The following is a 14,840-nucleotide window of genomic DNA, read 5'->3' as shown; positions in this document are numbered from 1 at the left end:
CTTCTGATCTTTCCCCAGAGAATGGATTTCTTGTTGTTCAAATACTCTGCATTAGTGCAACCACATTTATAAGTACTCTCCTTTCTGAGAGGGAATGGTATAGTTTCCCCTGAAGCCTTCTGTCATAAATCTCTCTTCTACATGTAATTTTTCTTCATTTAATCCTGAAATTAGCTCCCTAGCTCCTCCTGACAAACCTTGTTTAATATCCTCCATTACATTAGTAATTCTGCCCACAACTACTATATCTGTGCCTTCTTATCAGTTTAATTCCATCACATCTTACCAGCTCTTAAAACAAGGTGCCAAAACCCAAGAAATCAAAGCTTCACTAGTTTTGCACATTGGATGTGTCACCCTTGGCAATCTCTGGACAGCCAGCACAGGGAAGCAGTGGAGACCTCGTCCTTAGAAGTATTTAAGAGAGGCTTGAACGTACCCCTAAGGGATACAATTTAGCAATAGGACTCCACAGGTCACACTTACATTTGGACTTAGTGATCCCAAAGGCTTTTTCCAACCTAGATGACCTTTGCTCTCAGTCTTGTGGACACTTACAAGCTCTTCAAAGTCATGTTATTTGTGTTTCCACATATGAGAAGCCAAGGGCAGTAGCCAGAAGCCTGCATGGACCTCAGCAGTCTCTGTGATATTTTACACGTAACTGAGAAGCAAATAAAAGTGTCTACTCAGAAGATTTATTAATTTGTCCTGGACAAGGTGGAGTCACCAAACATCAACATTTCTTGTTTCCTTTTTGTGTTAATCCAATTGCCAAACCTAATGTGTTCAGAATGCATTCTACCCACAGCAGGACTCACTCATCCTCCTCTGCTGTCAGATTCTGGACAAATTTTCTAGACTAATTGCAGGGAGACATGAGAATTTTCTCCTGCTGCCAGAAGTCATAAGTTTCCAGATACCACTTTCCTGGAAACATAGGAACAGGAGGGAACTACTACCATTAAAATGGTGAGAAAACACTCATTACAGAAAGCCTGCTATCCATCTGTAAAGAATAATAGTTGCTTCAATATAGTAAATTAGAACATTGGGCAAAGAAGCATTCCTAAGGAGTGAGAGATGTTTCAGGTAAGATCTTACTGTGTTTCCAGTCTCCCCGAGGAAAGACACAGTCTGAAGAGAAGGCTGTGTCAGACAGACATGATTTTATAACAGGAATAAAACAAAGCTGCTCCTGAAAATTGTGCATACCTTTGCAGGCTCTCAGCCATGGATCAGTATTTTATTCCCTCATTTACAGGTAGTTCTAGTGTTCCCACACTAGGATGCTTGGTATTGCATAACTGCTTATGAAAACAGTTTGTTCAGTGGCCAAAGGAAGGTTGGCTAATAATGACTCTTTCCTTCCTTTGCAAAAGGCTATTTCTTCTCTTATAGCCCCAGAGTTTTTGAGCTTAGCATAAACTTCAGCTTTTAACAGTAGTTAGAAGTCAAGATTTCTCCTATCTAATCAGTCTTAATATTTATTCAATATTTTTCCAGTTTATAGCTAACATATTTGAGTCTTTTTTTTTTTCTTTTTTTTCTTTTTTTTAATTTCTCAAGAAACAAGACTCCAAGACAACAGAAAGTACAGATGGATTCTGTTTTTACTTTTTTCTTATTTTATCCCATCCCATCAGGCTGTAAGTTTTCAGACTGAGAGGGGCAATTATTTTTTCTTCTCTCTACTCATGTAACTGACAAAAAAAACCCAACAGGTTACTGCAGTTGACCTAAGAATTTTTCATGACTACAGCAGAAAAAACCTAAAATGTGGTCAATCTCCCACAGAAGACCTATAGAGAAAGAAACAGGCAATGTCTTATAAATGCATCTGAAGTTTGAAATGACAAACATCTCATCACAAAGCAGACAGTCTTGGCACTGACACCAAACTTAACCTGGATGATATGAACAACTGTCTTTGAGTCTTGTAGTACAAAATATGAGAATAAACGATAGCATGTCCCTGCAAGTTGGCTCTTCAGTCATTCCTCATTTGGGATGAGACTGTGTCTGAGGTGGACTTTGTGGAAAGACTACAGCTAAGATATCAGGACAGCATCAGCAAAAACAGCTGGAAAGATGATCCAAGAGTTCTCTTATTTTCAGAAGAAACACAAAAGCACCTTCCTAGATAACAAAAAACTACAGATGGGATATCCAAACAGAGTTGCAGATCTCTCAGCCATTTTACATACACAATTACTCTTGCATAGGACGGTCTATCCTCTGCTATGGCTGTACTTCTATCTTTCTATTCAAAATATGTATATACTCTATGTCAGCTGGCTCATTTCCAAGTTTACCTCCACGTTTTCCTTTGGAAGTGACTGGGGTGCAGGAACCTTAACTGGGCAGCCAGCTGTAAGGAAAGTGGCATATTACTCTCAAGAAGGAAGAGTCAAGAGAGATCTCTCTCAAAATTTTCAGAAACAGGAAAAAAAGGCACTTAAGCTTCAGAACAAGACATTCTGTACCAGAACGTGAGAGAGAGAGAGAGAGAAAAATAGGCTCATTCTCTCCCTATGGCTTTTCAGGTGCTTCTGCTGGTTTCACATTTACTGTTGAAGACATCTCTGTTGAAAAACTCTGCAGAGGATCAAACCTAAATTATCAAATAGATCCTTGTATTGGAAGTCACTGTTTTTAGCAAAACGACTTTACTTTGAATTGATAAAAAAAAAGGGAATACAGAATTCTATCATATCTTAGCAGGACAGGAGACAAATTCACGCAAAAGGTCATTAACTTGTTCAGACTGACTAAAAGTATTCAGTCAAATGCACAAGCAAGCAAGATGTTAATGAATTGAGTAATCAGCCTGGAAATCTAACTAAGAGTATATGTAACAACTGTATTTGTCTGGTATTTATTTACCTGAAGACAGGGGATCTCTCCTTAACAAAAATTAAATTGTATTTTAAAATGTAAAACAACAACTCTTCCTTGGGAGAAGAGCTTTGTTTTTATTGCTAGTATGAAGCCAGAGAAACTTTTTCCTTAGCTGGAAACATGATGAGTCAAATGCAGTGATGATGTTAATAAAAGTGCAGGTTAGATGCTGGATATATTTTGCTTCCAATGTTGAGGCAGCTTAACTTACTTGGATCCGGAACTCAGGAGAATGTCAAAACAGCATTAATTTCTTCTTTAAGACTCCAAAGTAGTGTTTTAGAGGAAGAAACATAGAAGTAGGTAAAATTAGAACATGCTTAAACGAATCTGCTTTACAAAGCCAACGCAAACTTCCTAATCTTTTTATATTCTGCTGATGCTTTTCTGCACTCAATGAATGCCAAAGAAGTTCAGAAAACAAAAACAAAGAAAGATCTGCAGCTAGAATCCCACTACTAATGACTTCAGACCACAGAGTGGGCTTAAGACAAGCTGGGAAGAGGAGCAGTCTCACTTCTCTGTGCCTGTGAATTCTCAGTAAAGCCTGGCTCTTGTGACAAGGAAGGAGATACACAGGAGACTAGGCCTAGAAGAAAATCTACTAGAAAATGCAAGTGAATCTACTAGTCTGTGACTGCTGGTGGTCATCATTTATAGTACTAAAAACTGTGTATGTCCAACTCATTCACACAAACACAAAGCAAGAACAGGAGCCACAGAAGCAGATATACAGCTCTACAACAGAAAAATCCATGGTGTCTTAAGATTGATTAAAGGTGAATATTTTCTCACTTTTCTGATATTCCACTTGGGTTTTCCTTTCAAATGTGTATATCAAAGCCAATTTTACTCACTCACTTGCTGAACATAACAAGGACATTGCAATACCTCAAGTACTGAAAATGCCAACTGCTGTGCTAATACACTATTTTTCTCTAGTATTTTTTCAGTATTCCTTCATGCACACAGAAAAACATTTCAAAGTATTTCTCCATTATGTAACTTGCAGGGCTTTTAAATGTTATTCAGAGTCAGATATTTAAACATGGTAAAAAGTGAATTACTTTTCTGAGGATGCTTTGATATTCTTTCCATCATTCTTCTATCATTTGAGTAAATGAGAACAAATCAACCCTTCGGGGACAATCAGACACTTTCAAAGTAAATTCTGCTATCATGGAAAAAAATACTTTTGTTTATGAGAAATAAAAGTTGAATAACTTGGAAGTTCCAAGATTTCCTTTCTCACCAGAACTCATGTTTGTGAGCTGAAAATCCAAACCTGTCTGATACGCTTTTCAGTAAAGTTCTAGATTTCTGACAGCATCATTTCAGGTCTGATCTTACAAGAACTACTTGAGGTTGCAGCTCTCATTTTTGAAGCACCAAATCTTTTCTGTCTTGAGGAAGACATCCAAAGGTCTCTCAAATTGAGGTAAAAGGCACATGAATCAGCTCAACAAAAACACTGCTGAAATCATGTTAAACTACTTGATGCATGTAATTGAGTGATGTCTCTTGAAGAGACCAAATCTAAAATCCTGTGAGACAAGACAATCTATTTCTCCATTTAAATATTTTGTTTGAAATACTTTACTCTGACTTAAGCACAGATAGCTGTGCATCTTTTTTTGCTTTTTTTTTTTTCCTTAAAGAAAAGGGAAAATCAATCAGAAAGTAGATTTTTTGTAAAGAGTAGGGCATGAGATAAGATTTATTCTTGTACTTACAGGTACTCAAAACCAATAGAGTTGATGTGTGAACAAGCCTGAAGTGTTAGCATTTGAACGTTTCTGATATCAAAGGCATGAAATACTTTTCAGGCTGGCAGACACATGTAACAGTTTTAAAATACTGACCTGTTCTGAAAGGCAGCACATCATTATTGCATTGTTTTTCTGCGCAGAAACTTTGCAAGCTCACATTTATCATGTCACATTCAATGTTTTGAAACAGTGGAATAAGGATAGATTAGGAAGGGAAAAACATATTTTCATCCTACAGGGGATTAACAAGACAGCTGTGATGACAATTCATCCAGCACCTGATGCTACCTTGAAATTACAGCAGTGGACCTCCTCAACGTTTTTCAGTTTACTGTATTGTATCAGGTAAAATTTATCATAAAATAAGTAACAGCAGTCATTACTGATCATCTGAAAGATCATGTCTCACCTAAAGCCTTGGAATATCTGGTTGCACAGCCCACATCTTTTGTTCTGACTAAAAATACCCAGATACATAGCATCACATGCTCTACAATATACAGACTAAACAATTTTTAAGCTGAGACAGGAAAAAAAATTAATCTCTTTTCGTTTTGGTGTTCCTTCCTAAAAGAATCTTAACACTGATTTCATTACTTCATAAAGAACATCTTGAAGTTAACACCAAGATTTTCTGTTGAAAGGTATCATTTTCCATGTTTGATCTGGTTGCATTTGTCCCCATAGTTTATATGGGGCATAAGAATTTCTGAGTAGAACATCCAGAAGTATGTGAATTTCCTTTCGATAATCTGTGATTCGTGACATAACTGCATTACTTTTCCATATCTTACTGAGCCAAGGAAAAGAGCTACAAACATTCAAGAGAAGCAAGAAGGCCACGATGAGGTTAAACTGCCCCTAATTTGACTTAACCAAAACTGTATGACTAATTGGGTGTTAACAAACTGCTAGGTGAAATAATCTTTAAAACTCAACTGTACTGAGCAGCAAGAGCAGCCTTAGGTTCAGGAGAAATACTTCATACCAATTTTCTTAAAATTAAAACTGTAAAAATTATTGAAGATACAATATAATCCATAATTATCAGTATTAGACACTTACACAAAGAGATACATCTCATAAAAGCTATAGGTAATAGAGGATGTGGATGTGAACCAGAAGCAATTCAGGACTTTAAAATAGATAAACATGACTTGAAGCAAAGTACCATATAATTTGTGGCTGATTCCCAAAATACTGACAGTAGAAGACTCAACAGATGTGTTCTCAAAATTATTTATTACCTGTCAGAAAACAAGATGTGACTTAAAAGTATTCTTTGCTTATGCTTCTTTGCTCCTACCGTCCCCCTAAGATAAGGGGTTTTAGATCAGACAAAAAAGTGAATGCTACAAAGGCAGTGTCAAAATAAAATAACCTCTGTGTGGACTTATGGTATACCTGATAAAGAAACGAATTCTGGTATTGGTGAAGTGATGCAATAACAGTGCATGACTGCAAAGCAGCTAGATTTTGACTTTCAGTTTGACTTTCTGCAAAGTTATCTTCTACATCAATGAATAATTAAAAAAAGACAAAAAAGGACTTTATCATGTTTGATCTCTGTAAATCAAAGAAACCAGAACAACACACTGTGGCCAAGCTTCTCAAAAGCAAGTCAAGGAGATCATTAAGTCCCAACTAACTGACAATCATCTCTTTATCATAAAGCACAGATCAAGGCAACACAATGTAAATAATAATCAGGTGAAAGTGTTAGCACTTCCAAATTGAGTCTTTTCATCACAGAGAGATGTAGATGCTCAGCAGCAGTTCTAGCCTTGCTCTAAGTTCAGAAGTTGGAAGTGGAGATGTAGAAAAAAGCTTTAATGTCCTGATGTGAACACTCCTGTTAATGTTCAGTACCTAAGGATGTGCCTAGGCATTTAGTATACAGCAAAAGATTGTGGCAAAAAGCTAGTCTTCAAGGAAAAATTCATAAGATTCTCACAGTTCTGCACATTGTCTGACAATGCCAGAGAGCTGGTCTACCATTATTCACCTTATTGCTGATTAAGCTCTAGTGTTGATTGTACAAACACTGTTTCTCATTGCTTGAACACAAAGGACGGAGACTTGCAACCTGTGTGGACCTGCAACAATCCCTATCCTAGCAGAATCTTCTGATGACCTACTGCAGGACACCCAAGGGTTTAAGAGTTAAAGAAAAAGCTCCATTTAGTACAGGCTGGAAAGCAAAGGTTGCTGACAAACAGTAAAAAGTTTCAAAGTGCAAAAGTCACAAGAAGGAGATTGGCAGACAATACCACCTACTGTTACAAATAGCACCCTTGTTTGCTTACCAGCCCTGTAGCTGCAGGATAATATACTCTTATCATCGACATTGTGAGACATTTTTCAGACTGGAATTCTCAAAGGGCTGGAAGGAATTAAGAATGGAAAGAAAAAGACAGAGTTTTCTGCACAAATTATCACTGTACAGATTTGCTGTTAAGAGCAGGTGCTTCTCAGAGCTGCAAAATATTCAGTATTTCACATAAAGATCTGATTCTCTGCTAAAAGCGCAGGCTAGAAGCCAACTCACCAAAACCTCTATCAAAAATACAATTTTAACATCTGTTTGGACTTTCACTTATCTCACTGCTCCCAACAATATTGATTATCATTAACTGCAAGTCTCCAGTATTATAAACAGCAGTGGCTAAGGGAAACAGAAGTGAGCTTTTACATATAAAGACAGCTAGGTACTTCTAGGGGAGAATGAAAACTCTCGTGTCAACTAAAATAGGAGTCTAACTTCATTTCATCTTTTACAAATTCCCTATGAATAGAATGGATTAAAAGACAGTCTAGACTAAAAAGTTTATTAAAACTCTAATGAGGAATAAAGGATTTTGCCAAAGGAGAAGAGGCACTACATTATAAGAACCAGCTGCTGTTTGCAATACACTTCCTGGGAAAGCCATGACTGTTGTCTTTTTCTTTGCAACAGATTTCTCCTCATACCTTTGGTGTACTATGTGTTAGACTGAATCACAAGAACAAGATACAAAATTTATGTTAGATAGCAACTCTGCACTGTTGGAGCATGAAATGAAGGTTTTTGCTTTAGCAAAGTAGTCTATGCTTACTCTAGAAAAGGAAAACCTCAGTAAACTAGAACCCAAAGCAAGAAGCGTATGTGCTTGAAGTCTGTCTTTCTTCATTCTTCCTGATTGTATAGATGTTTTTATGACTGCTCCCAAAGAGATGTCTCCCTTTCTTCCCTCCAGTACTCATATGAATTCCAGGTAAACAACATATACTTCAGAGCTCAACATCAGAAAGAGGAAAAGTCTTCTCTTCACCTCACGGTGTCTTCGCACCCATCAGAAGAGCCAACCAGCCTCTCACTTGCTACCTACCACACAATAATTTCTTAGTAAAATAATATATACAAATAAATATAAAAATACTTTTATATAAATACATAAATATATAACTATTCACAAAATGTAAAAGAAAATAGCCCCAAAATTTGAATTCAAAATTCAACCATGACAGAAGATAAAAAGAGTTGTTGTGATGTTTCAGTTTCTCTGTAGGTTATGGACCAAGAACAGGAGAGACAATCAGTTTTGATGGATCAGAATTCCTACAAATTAACAACCAAACCCAAGAAGCCTTCAATTATACACACACAAGAACCTAAGGGGTCCATATCATCAGAACTTCTAGACTAAAGAAACAAGTTCTTTTTTTTTAGTATTCAAGGCTCTATAATCATGTTAATGTTCTTCTAGCACAATGAACATGAGCAGCAGATTCTGACTACTCTCAGTGACACATAAAGCCTGATTTAAGAAATCAACAGACAGGCCGTACAGATCCTACTGACGATAAATTGTAATTGTGGAGAAGTTGTTAACTTTTCATGTTTTCAAGTATTGGAGCAGAGCAGGTTGTCTTGAGAGTTCACGCAGTCTATCTTGATTTCTTGGCAATTTTAAGAATTGAATGGATAAAGCCTTGCATAACCTGGTCTGTACACACAGCTCATTCTGTTCTGAGCAGAACATTGGACTGAATTACCTCCTGAGGTCTTTACCAAACTGAAATATCCTAGGCTTGTGTGTTCTGTTATGCCCCATTCAAATAAGCAAGATAACTCCCTAAGATTTCAGTGTTTCTTAACCTTCTTACCAACTTGCATGTCTAAGTGGTTAGCTTCACGATACACATGTTAATTAAGAGCCAAATGGAAAAAAAACTGGGACAAAACTGAGGCAAATTCCATTCTTGTTCCTGTACTAGGATAGTCATAAACCAACCTTCAGCATAATACGTAAAAAACAGCTTAGCTGCAGTATGGTGTACTATTTAAAAAATGGGTTAGAAAGCTGTGCGCGTTCAGTTTAAAAACTATAAATATCTGCTCCAGTCAGTCATGAGACTTTCAAAAATGTCTTGCATTTTTCAGGTTTTTCATCACAAATTAATGCTTATTTTGTTGCTGCCTCACTACAAAGATTGGCCAGGTGAAACATTTCTTTTTACTATTTACACTACTGGTTAGCAATAGATTATGCCTATAAATTTGAATATGACTGCTGAATAGACTGTTTTTGATTCACTGATTTACAGGGAACATCTCCATTACCTAGCAGAACAACAAAGCAAAAGTGCAAATTAGCCTCATAGATGGTGTTTGCAATGAAGTATGCTGAGTTCTCAACACTGCATAGCCAAGGGCGTCCTGAACTCAATATCTACCATCTATCTAATTATGGCAGCAAATTTCTTTTAAAGATGTTTACACACACGCACATATGTATACACAAGTGTATATAAATGTGTCTATACATATACAAATATACACATGTAATTTCTATGTAGGTACGCAGGTATAAAGACTACAGAACATTCTGCAGAATCACATAAATCACTGGAGTTGTGAAAGGTCTCAGGAGATTTCTGTAGCAAAAGTACCATATATACTTTTTCCAAAGTGTCCTCCAGTGACCAAATTATGCTAAGATTCCCTCCTGAGTGGTTTCACTTCCTTGAAGTATGAGGATGCATTTAAAACTGAAGGTGAGATGCTCTACCTGTTGGCAGGGGTTGGGGGTGAAAGATTTTGAACACAACCCGAGTGACAGCAGTACTTACTTGGCAGGCATTATAAATCAACTGATGTTCCAATTTTTTGATCCCTAGAATCTGCTGAAACATTTCATAAAGCTGTTCCTTGCTCAGAATCAGCTCCGATACAGCACTTAAGGCCATTCTATTTGGCTGTTTGCAGAAGTCCTCTTCTCCCCTGTATATGGCATCATACTTGGCTAGCCAAGAACTTAATACTGTCTCTTTGCTTAATCCATCAATTTCCGGCAAACTTCGGACCCTCTTCTCTATGTTTTTCTTAAAAACATCTCTAAAGTCATTTGCAGAACATCCTCCACTGTGAACCATTCTTGCAACCCGGTCACTCTTGAGAAACACCTTTTGCAAAAAAGAGAAAAGAGACAAAAAAAATACAGACATTAGAAATGAACACAACTGCAAAACAAAGGAAGGGATTATTATTATAAAGTAATATTTTGTTTCTACATAAGATGGTTTTGCAGGGAGGAGATACACAAGCAAAGGTTGGTATATTTTCATAAAAAAAACAAAATACGTTCAAAAAATACGTTTCTCTATTAAACTGGTTGGGTTTTAAGGTATGCTACAACCTTTAAGCTAGAATGAAGTTTGAATTAATGGCTAATTTAAAAATTATCTACATGATTGCACTTATCTTTCCTCCATTAAAATCACAGAAGTCTGCAGATATTTGCAAGGTACGCATGAAGAAGCCACATTGTCTCACAACTTGGCAGTATCATGAGTGAAAAAAAATCATCTTTCATACAGTTAAGAATTTCATGGAAGGAAACAGAAATCCAGAAAAAAAAAAACAACAACAACAAAAACCTCTTCTACTAGGGAAATACTGCAATTAAAACCAACAGAGAAGAAGCACTTAGAAATGCAGAATCTGGTTCCACTACTGCAAATATAATACTGGGGACAGAGTATGGAATTCTCTGTGTTAAAAACAAACAAACAAACAAACACACACAATGAAAAAAAACAAGGAAAACCCTCCTAAGTATGCATATATAAGATATGACAGCAAATTTCACCAACAGATCAACTAAATAAGTGTCAGCAATCTGTGGGAGTTTTTCCACTGTTGAACAATAGTGGCACCCAACTCTTTCTTCTTCTAACATGGACCTTGGCAGCTCAGTCTCTCCAGCCAGTGTTTGGCCAAATGATTTATAGCAGCAAGTCTCAGAAAACTGTTCTTCTATTACATACAGCTAAAAAGAGGATGGCTGTCACCTGATCGTCAGTGTAAACAACCAACTTGCGCCTGGCACAAGGCATAAACTGTTATGGCACTGAAGAGGAAAAAAGCAGGTGGCTTCCCACAGCAGAACAAAATGGGTCGGGGCCCTCCGTACTTGAGTGTGGGGGGAGAGCTTGGGTGCCTCACTGAAGCACAGCTGAAATACAAACAACAGACAGGACATGTGATCTGAACATATTTCCTTCTCAGCGCCTTTCTGCCTGTTTGCTTTCTTCAGTCAGACACTATGAAATGGAAGAAGAGATAGCCTTTCTGGAGGGCCATGAGGATGATCAGAGCACTGGAGCACCTGCCCTATGAAGAAGAGCTGAGGGAGTTGGGCTTGTTCAGCTCGGGGGAGAAAAGGCTTTGGGGAGACCTAATTGTAGCCTTCCATTATTTGAAAGGATCTTACAAACAAAAGGAATACTGACTGCTTATATGGGCAAATAGTGATAGGACAAGGGGGAACAACTTTAAACTAAAAGAAGGGAGATTTAGGTACAGTGTTAGGTGGAAATTCCTTTCTCAGAGGGTGGTGAGGCACTGGCATACAGGCTGACCAGTGAAGCTATGGATGGTCCATCTTTGGAGACATTCCATGGCCAGGTTGGATGGGTCCCTCGACAACTTGACTTAGTACTTGATTTTGTGGGCAACAACTCTACCCACAGCGGGGGGTTGGAACAAGATGATCATTAAGACCCTTCCCGCCCAAGCCATTCCGTGATTCTATAACAACCATGCATTTTCAGGTAAAAAAAAATTATTAACCAAAAGCTACTAAAATGTAATGCCGATCACAGCACAGCAAAGCTTTGACTCTAAATTTCACATGATGGAAGACAGCACACCTAACAAACAACTTCATATGCTCCTGTGCTTTGTTTTGAAAAGAAACCAGAAGAGCAGGGGAGCAGCTACAAAGCTAAGCCAAGTACAAGGACTGGGTCAAGAAAAACATAGTTTAAAAGTCTCAGTGCTTTTTGATACACCTTTTCCCTGTAGATTTTGTAAAATGCAGCTACTTAAATAAAAATATTTCAACTGATACTCTAATTGATATTGTACTGAACGGGGCAGATTAAACCTAAAAGAACTTGGTCCTAAACCATAAAACAGCAACAAAATCTGCTAATCACATTTAGTGTCTAACTGCAGCATGCTAAATTTCCTTTTTCTGAAAATACAAGTATCTAAGGTTGAACTTTTATCCACAAAGGGAGTTGACATGATTATTATCAATTAATGTTGATATTAATTTCCTCAGAATGCTATACAAATATTGGATTTCATTTCAAAACAGATAATAGTCTGAAATTCCACTTGACAATAAAACTTATCAACACAAACTAGAATCAGGATATTAACCTTTTCCATATTTCAACAGTCTACAACAATAAATTAAAATTCTTCCAAAGCTTATCTGGAAAGAAAACAGACAAATATTTAAAGTAGATGACTTCAGACAAACTTAGCTATTTTATTTTCTTCATAAATAGTATCTTATCCTCTATCATGTTAGTTTGCATAGTTATTGAGAAAAAGCAGATACAGAATAAAGAATAAAATTCAGAAAACTTACAGGCTTTTCCCCCTCCCCAGGAATGTTTAGCCAAGGCTGCATAACCTTATGCATCACTAACATAACTGGATCACTCTAATTAAAAAAATGCTAAACACACACTGTAAGATCATCAGAATATCATTCACCTCTCACTACCTTCTTTAAGTTATATTATTCAAAACAATTAATTCAGAATGCAGTGGCTAAAAAGCCACTACGACTTGACTTATGAACTAGATTTATTCAGATTAATTCATACATTTTTATTTTTGATTTTGAAGTTAGTTTTCTACGAAATGGCAGGAAAAATCTGTTTTTGTTTTGTTTTTTTTCCAGTATTTATTCATGAAATGGTAACATTATTGTGATATTTGTCGTCTGCAACATCAAAAAAATGTTAGGCAAAACAGATTTTTAGATACAATGCAAATACAAAATACAATCACATAAAAAGTAAGAAAAAGGGCTTCAAGATCAATAAAAAACAAAACACATCTTCCAAAAATATGAAGCAATTTGATCACAATTAACATCATTTAAAAGAATGTACATAACTCATCTTTTCAAGAGTCATCAATATTGATGCTGCCAGTCAACCAGAAAACGCCTGCAATACAGCCTCTTTCACAGTTGCTTAAATATATATGATAGAACCAAGCATGCTAAAAAGGACATATGTTACTTGAAATATTCACTTCTAAAATGTTTTGCTTATGAACTGTATTTACATTAATTAATCTTAAATTATTCTAAGATACTACTTTAGCAAAATATCTGGTGTGATTACAGGAAACTACTCAAAAGTATAAACCCAAGGTGTGAACAATACTGCTAATAATATCTGGATGGTTCTGAAAAGGAATCCATTTAAAATGAAGGACAGTAAGCTTTAGGTTAAGTGGCAACTTAGCACGATTTTTTTCCTGGGGATCGTGAAATGTGACAGTCTTTAAAATGAACCACTTGTATTTGATATACTTAAACAACAATATTTTATATTTTATATTTTATAATATATTATATTTATATTTTATATAAATAGATATTGCATCGTTAAGCCATTATTTGCAACAGAAAATCATAAGTGAATGAAAATTCAGTTAGGAGCGTACCATACGTGCTTCTAATTTGACACAAAAAGACACATTAAAAAAAGTTACTAAACGACTTGTTATTCCTGTTCCAGAAAGACATCGGGGATGCTTGACATTTGTTTCCTCAGTTTTACAGTTTTTCTGGAATGTTTTGCACCTGCTTTTTTCTTCTTCTACATACAAGTTTACAAAGCATTCCTGTTTGGAGAATATTTTCTTGCCAATGGCTTTGTTTCCACCAGCACTACAGAAATCTCCTCTGGGTGAGCTCTCGTGGCTCCAGAACCTTGGCTGAGCATGCAAGTCAGGACACATGCATGCTTTACATCAGTAAACTGGCAGTTCTCTCTTGACATCATTTGTTTCTGCAATTAAATACATAAGCTTTTACAGGATTATTTGCATAATCATCCCCAACAGGGAAAATATCTGTGTTGATACATATCTTTAAAGCAAAACAGTAATTAAGCACATCCACTGAATTGTCAGCTGTTCTTCTTTTTAATCCTGTATTTGGATTGTCTGATCATGGAACTTATTTCTAATTAAATAATCATTCCAGTGCTAAAATGTTATCTCAAGTGTTTGGAAAGAAAAACAAAAAAACATTAAAGGTTCGAATGTAAAACACAAAATAATAAATAGTTACTGTAGGGACAATGAAAACTGTTCTTACTGGGAAATGTATTTGACAGATCAGTCAGGAACTTCCCAAACCCTCATATTATTTAGAAATAATTTGATAGGAGCCAAAGTTTCTAATGAAGCATTTCACATTTCATTTTTCACTCAGAGTGTGGTGATGCACTGGAACAGGTTGCTCAAGGAGGTTATGGATGCCCCATCCCTGGATGTGGCTGTGGGCAGCCTGGTCTGGTGGTTGGCGACCCTGCACATAGCAGGAAGGTTGATCACTGTGGTCCTTTTCAACCCAGGCCATTCTATGACATACCTATTCTACCATCTCCTGTTCTATCACTGTATTCTGGATCTCCTCAGAGAAATTCTGGGGTGATGCTCTCTGACAGTCCCAACTTGAACTTCTAATATCATTACTGACTCCTTGAATTTCTTGAATCTAAGTCACTGTCAGCACCCCATGTTACCCACAAACTACCAAACACCAAAAAAAAGGCTCTCTTAACACAGAACATTTCAGGGAAGAAAAA

General features: G+C 36.6%; 1 protein-coding gene across 9 annotated transcripts in view; it reads right to left on the bottom strand.

Annotated features, from left to right (window-relative positions):
* The window catches only part of CADPS2 (calcium dependent secretion activator 2), a 239,584-nt gene that overhangs the window by 191,433 nt on the left and 33,311 nt on the right, over positions 1-14,840 (bottom strand). For all 9 annotated transcript variants that reach the window (XM_031553158.1, XM_031553160.1, XM_031553159.1 and 6 more), the window contains exon 2: positions 9,783-10,115. In XM_031553158.1, the coding sequence (XP_031409018.1) occupies positions 9,783-10,085 (303 nt within the window). In that variant the 5' untranslated portion in view covers positions 10,086-10,115. The remainder of the gene's footprint in view (positions 1-9,782; positions 10,116-14,840) is intronic.

This window comes from Meleagris gallopavo, chromosome 1 (assembly GCF_000146605.3).
Source record: "Meleagris gallopavo isolate NT-WF06-2002-E0010 breed Aviagen turkey brand Nicholas breeding stock chromosome 1, Turkey_5.1, whole genome shotgun sequence".
Taxonomy (NCBI): domain Eukaryota; kingdom Metazoa; phylum Chordata; class Aves; order Galliformes; family Phasianidae; genus Meleagris; species Meleagris gallopavo.
The sequence above is the reverse complement of the archived record's forward strand: the minus strand, read 5'-3'. Positions and strand labels throughout refer to the sequence as shown.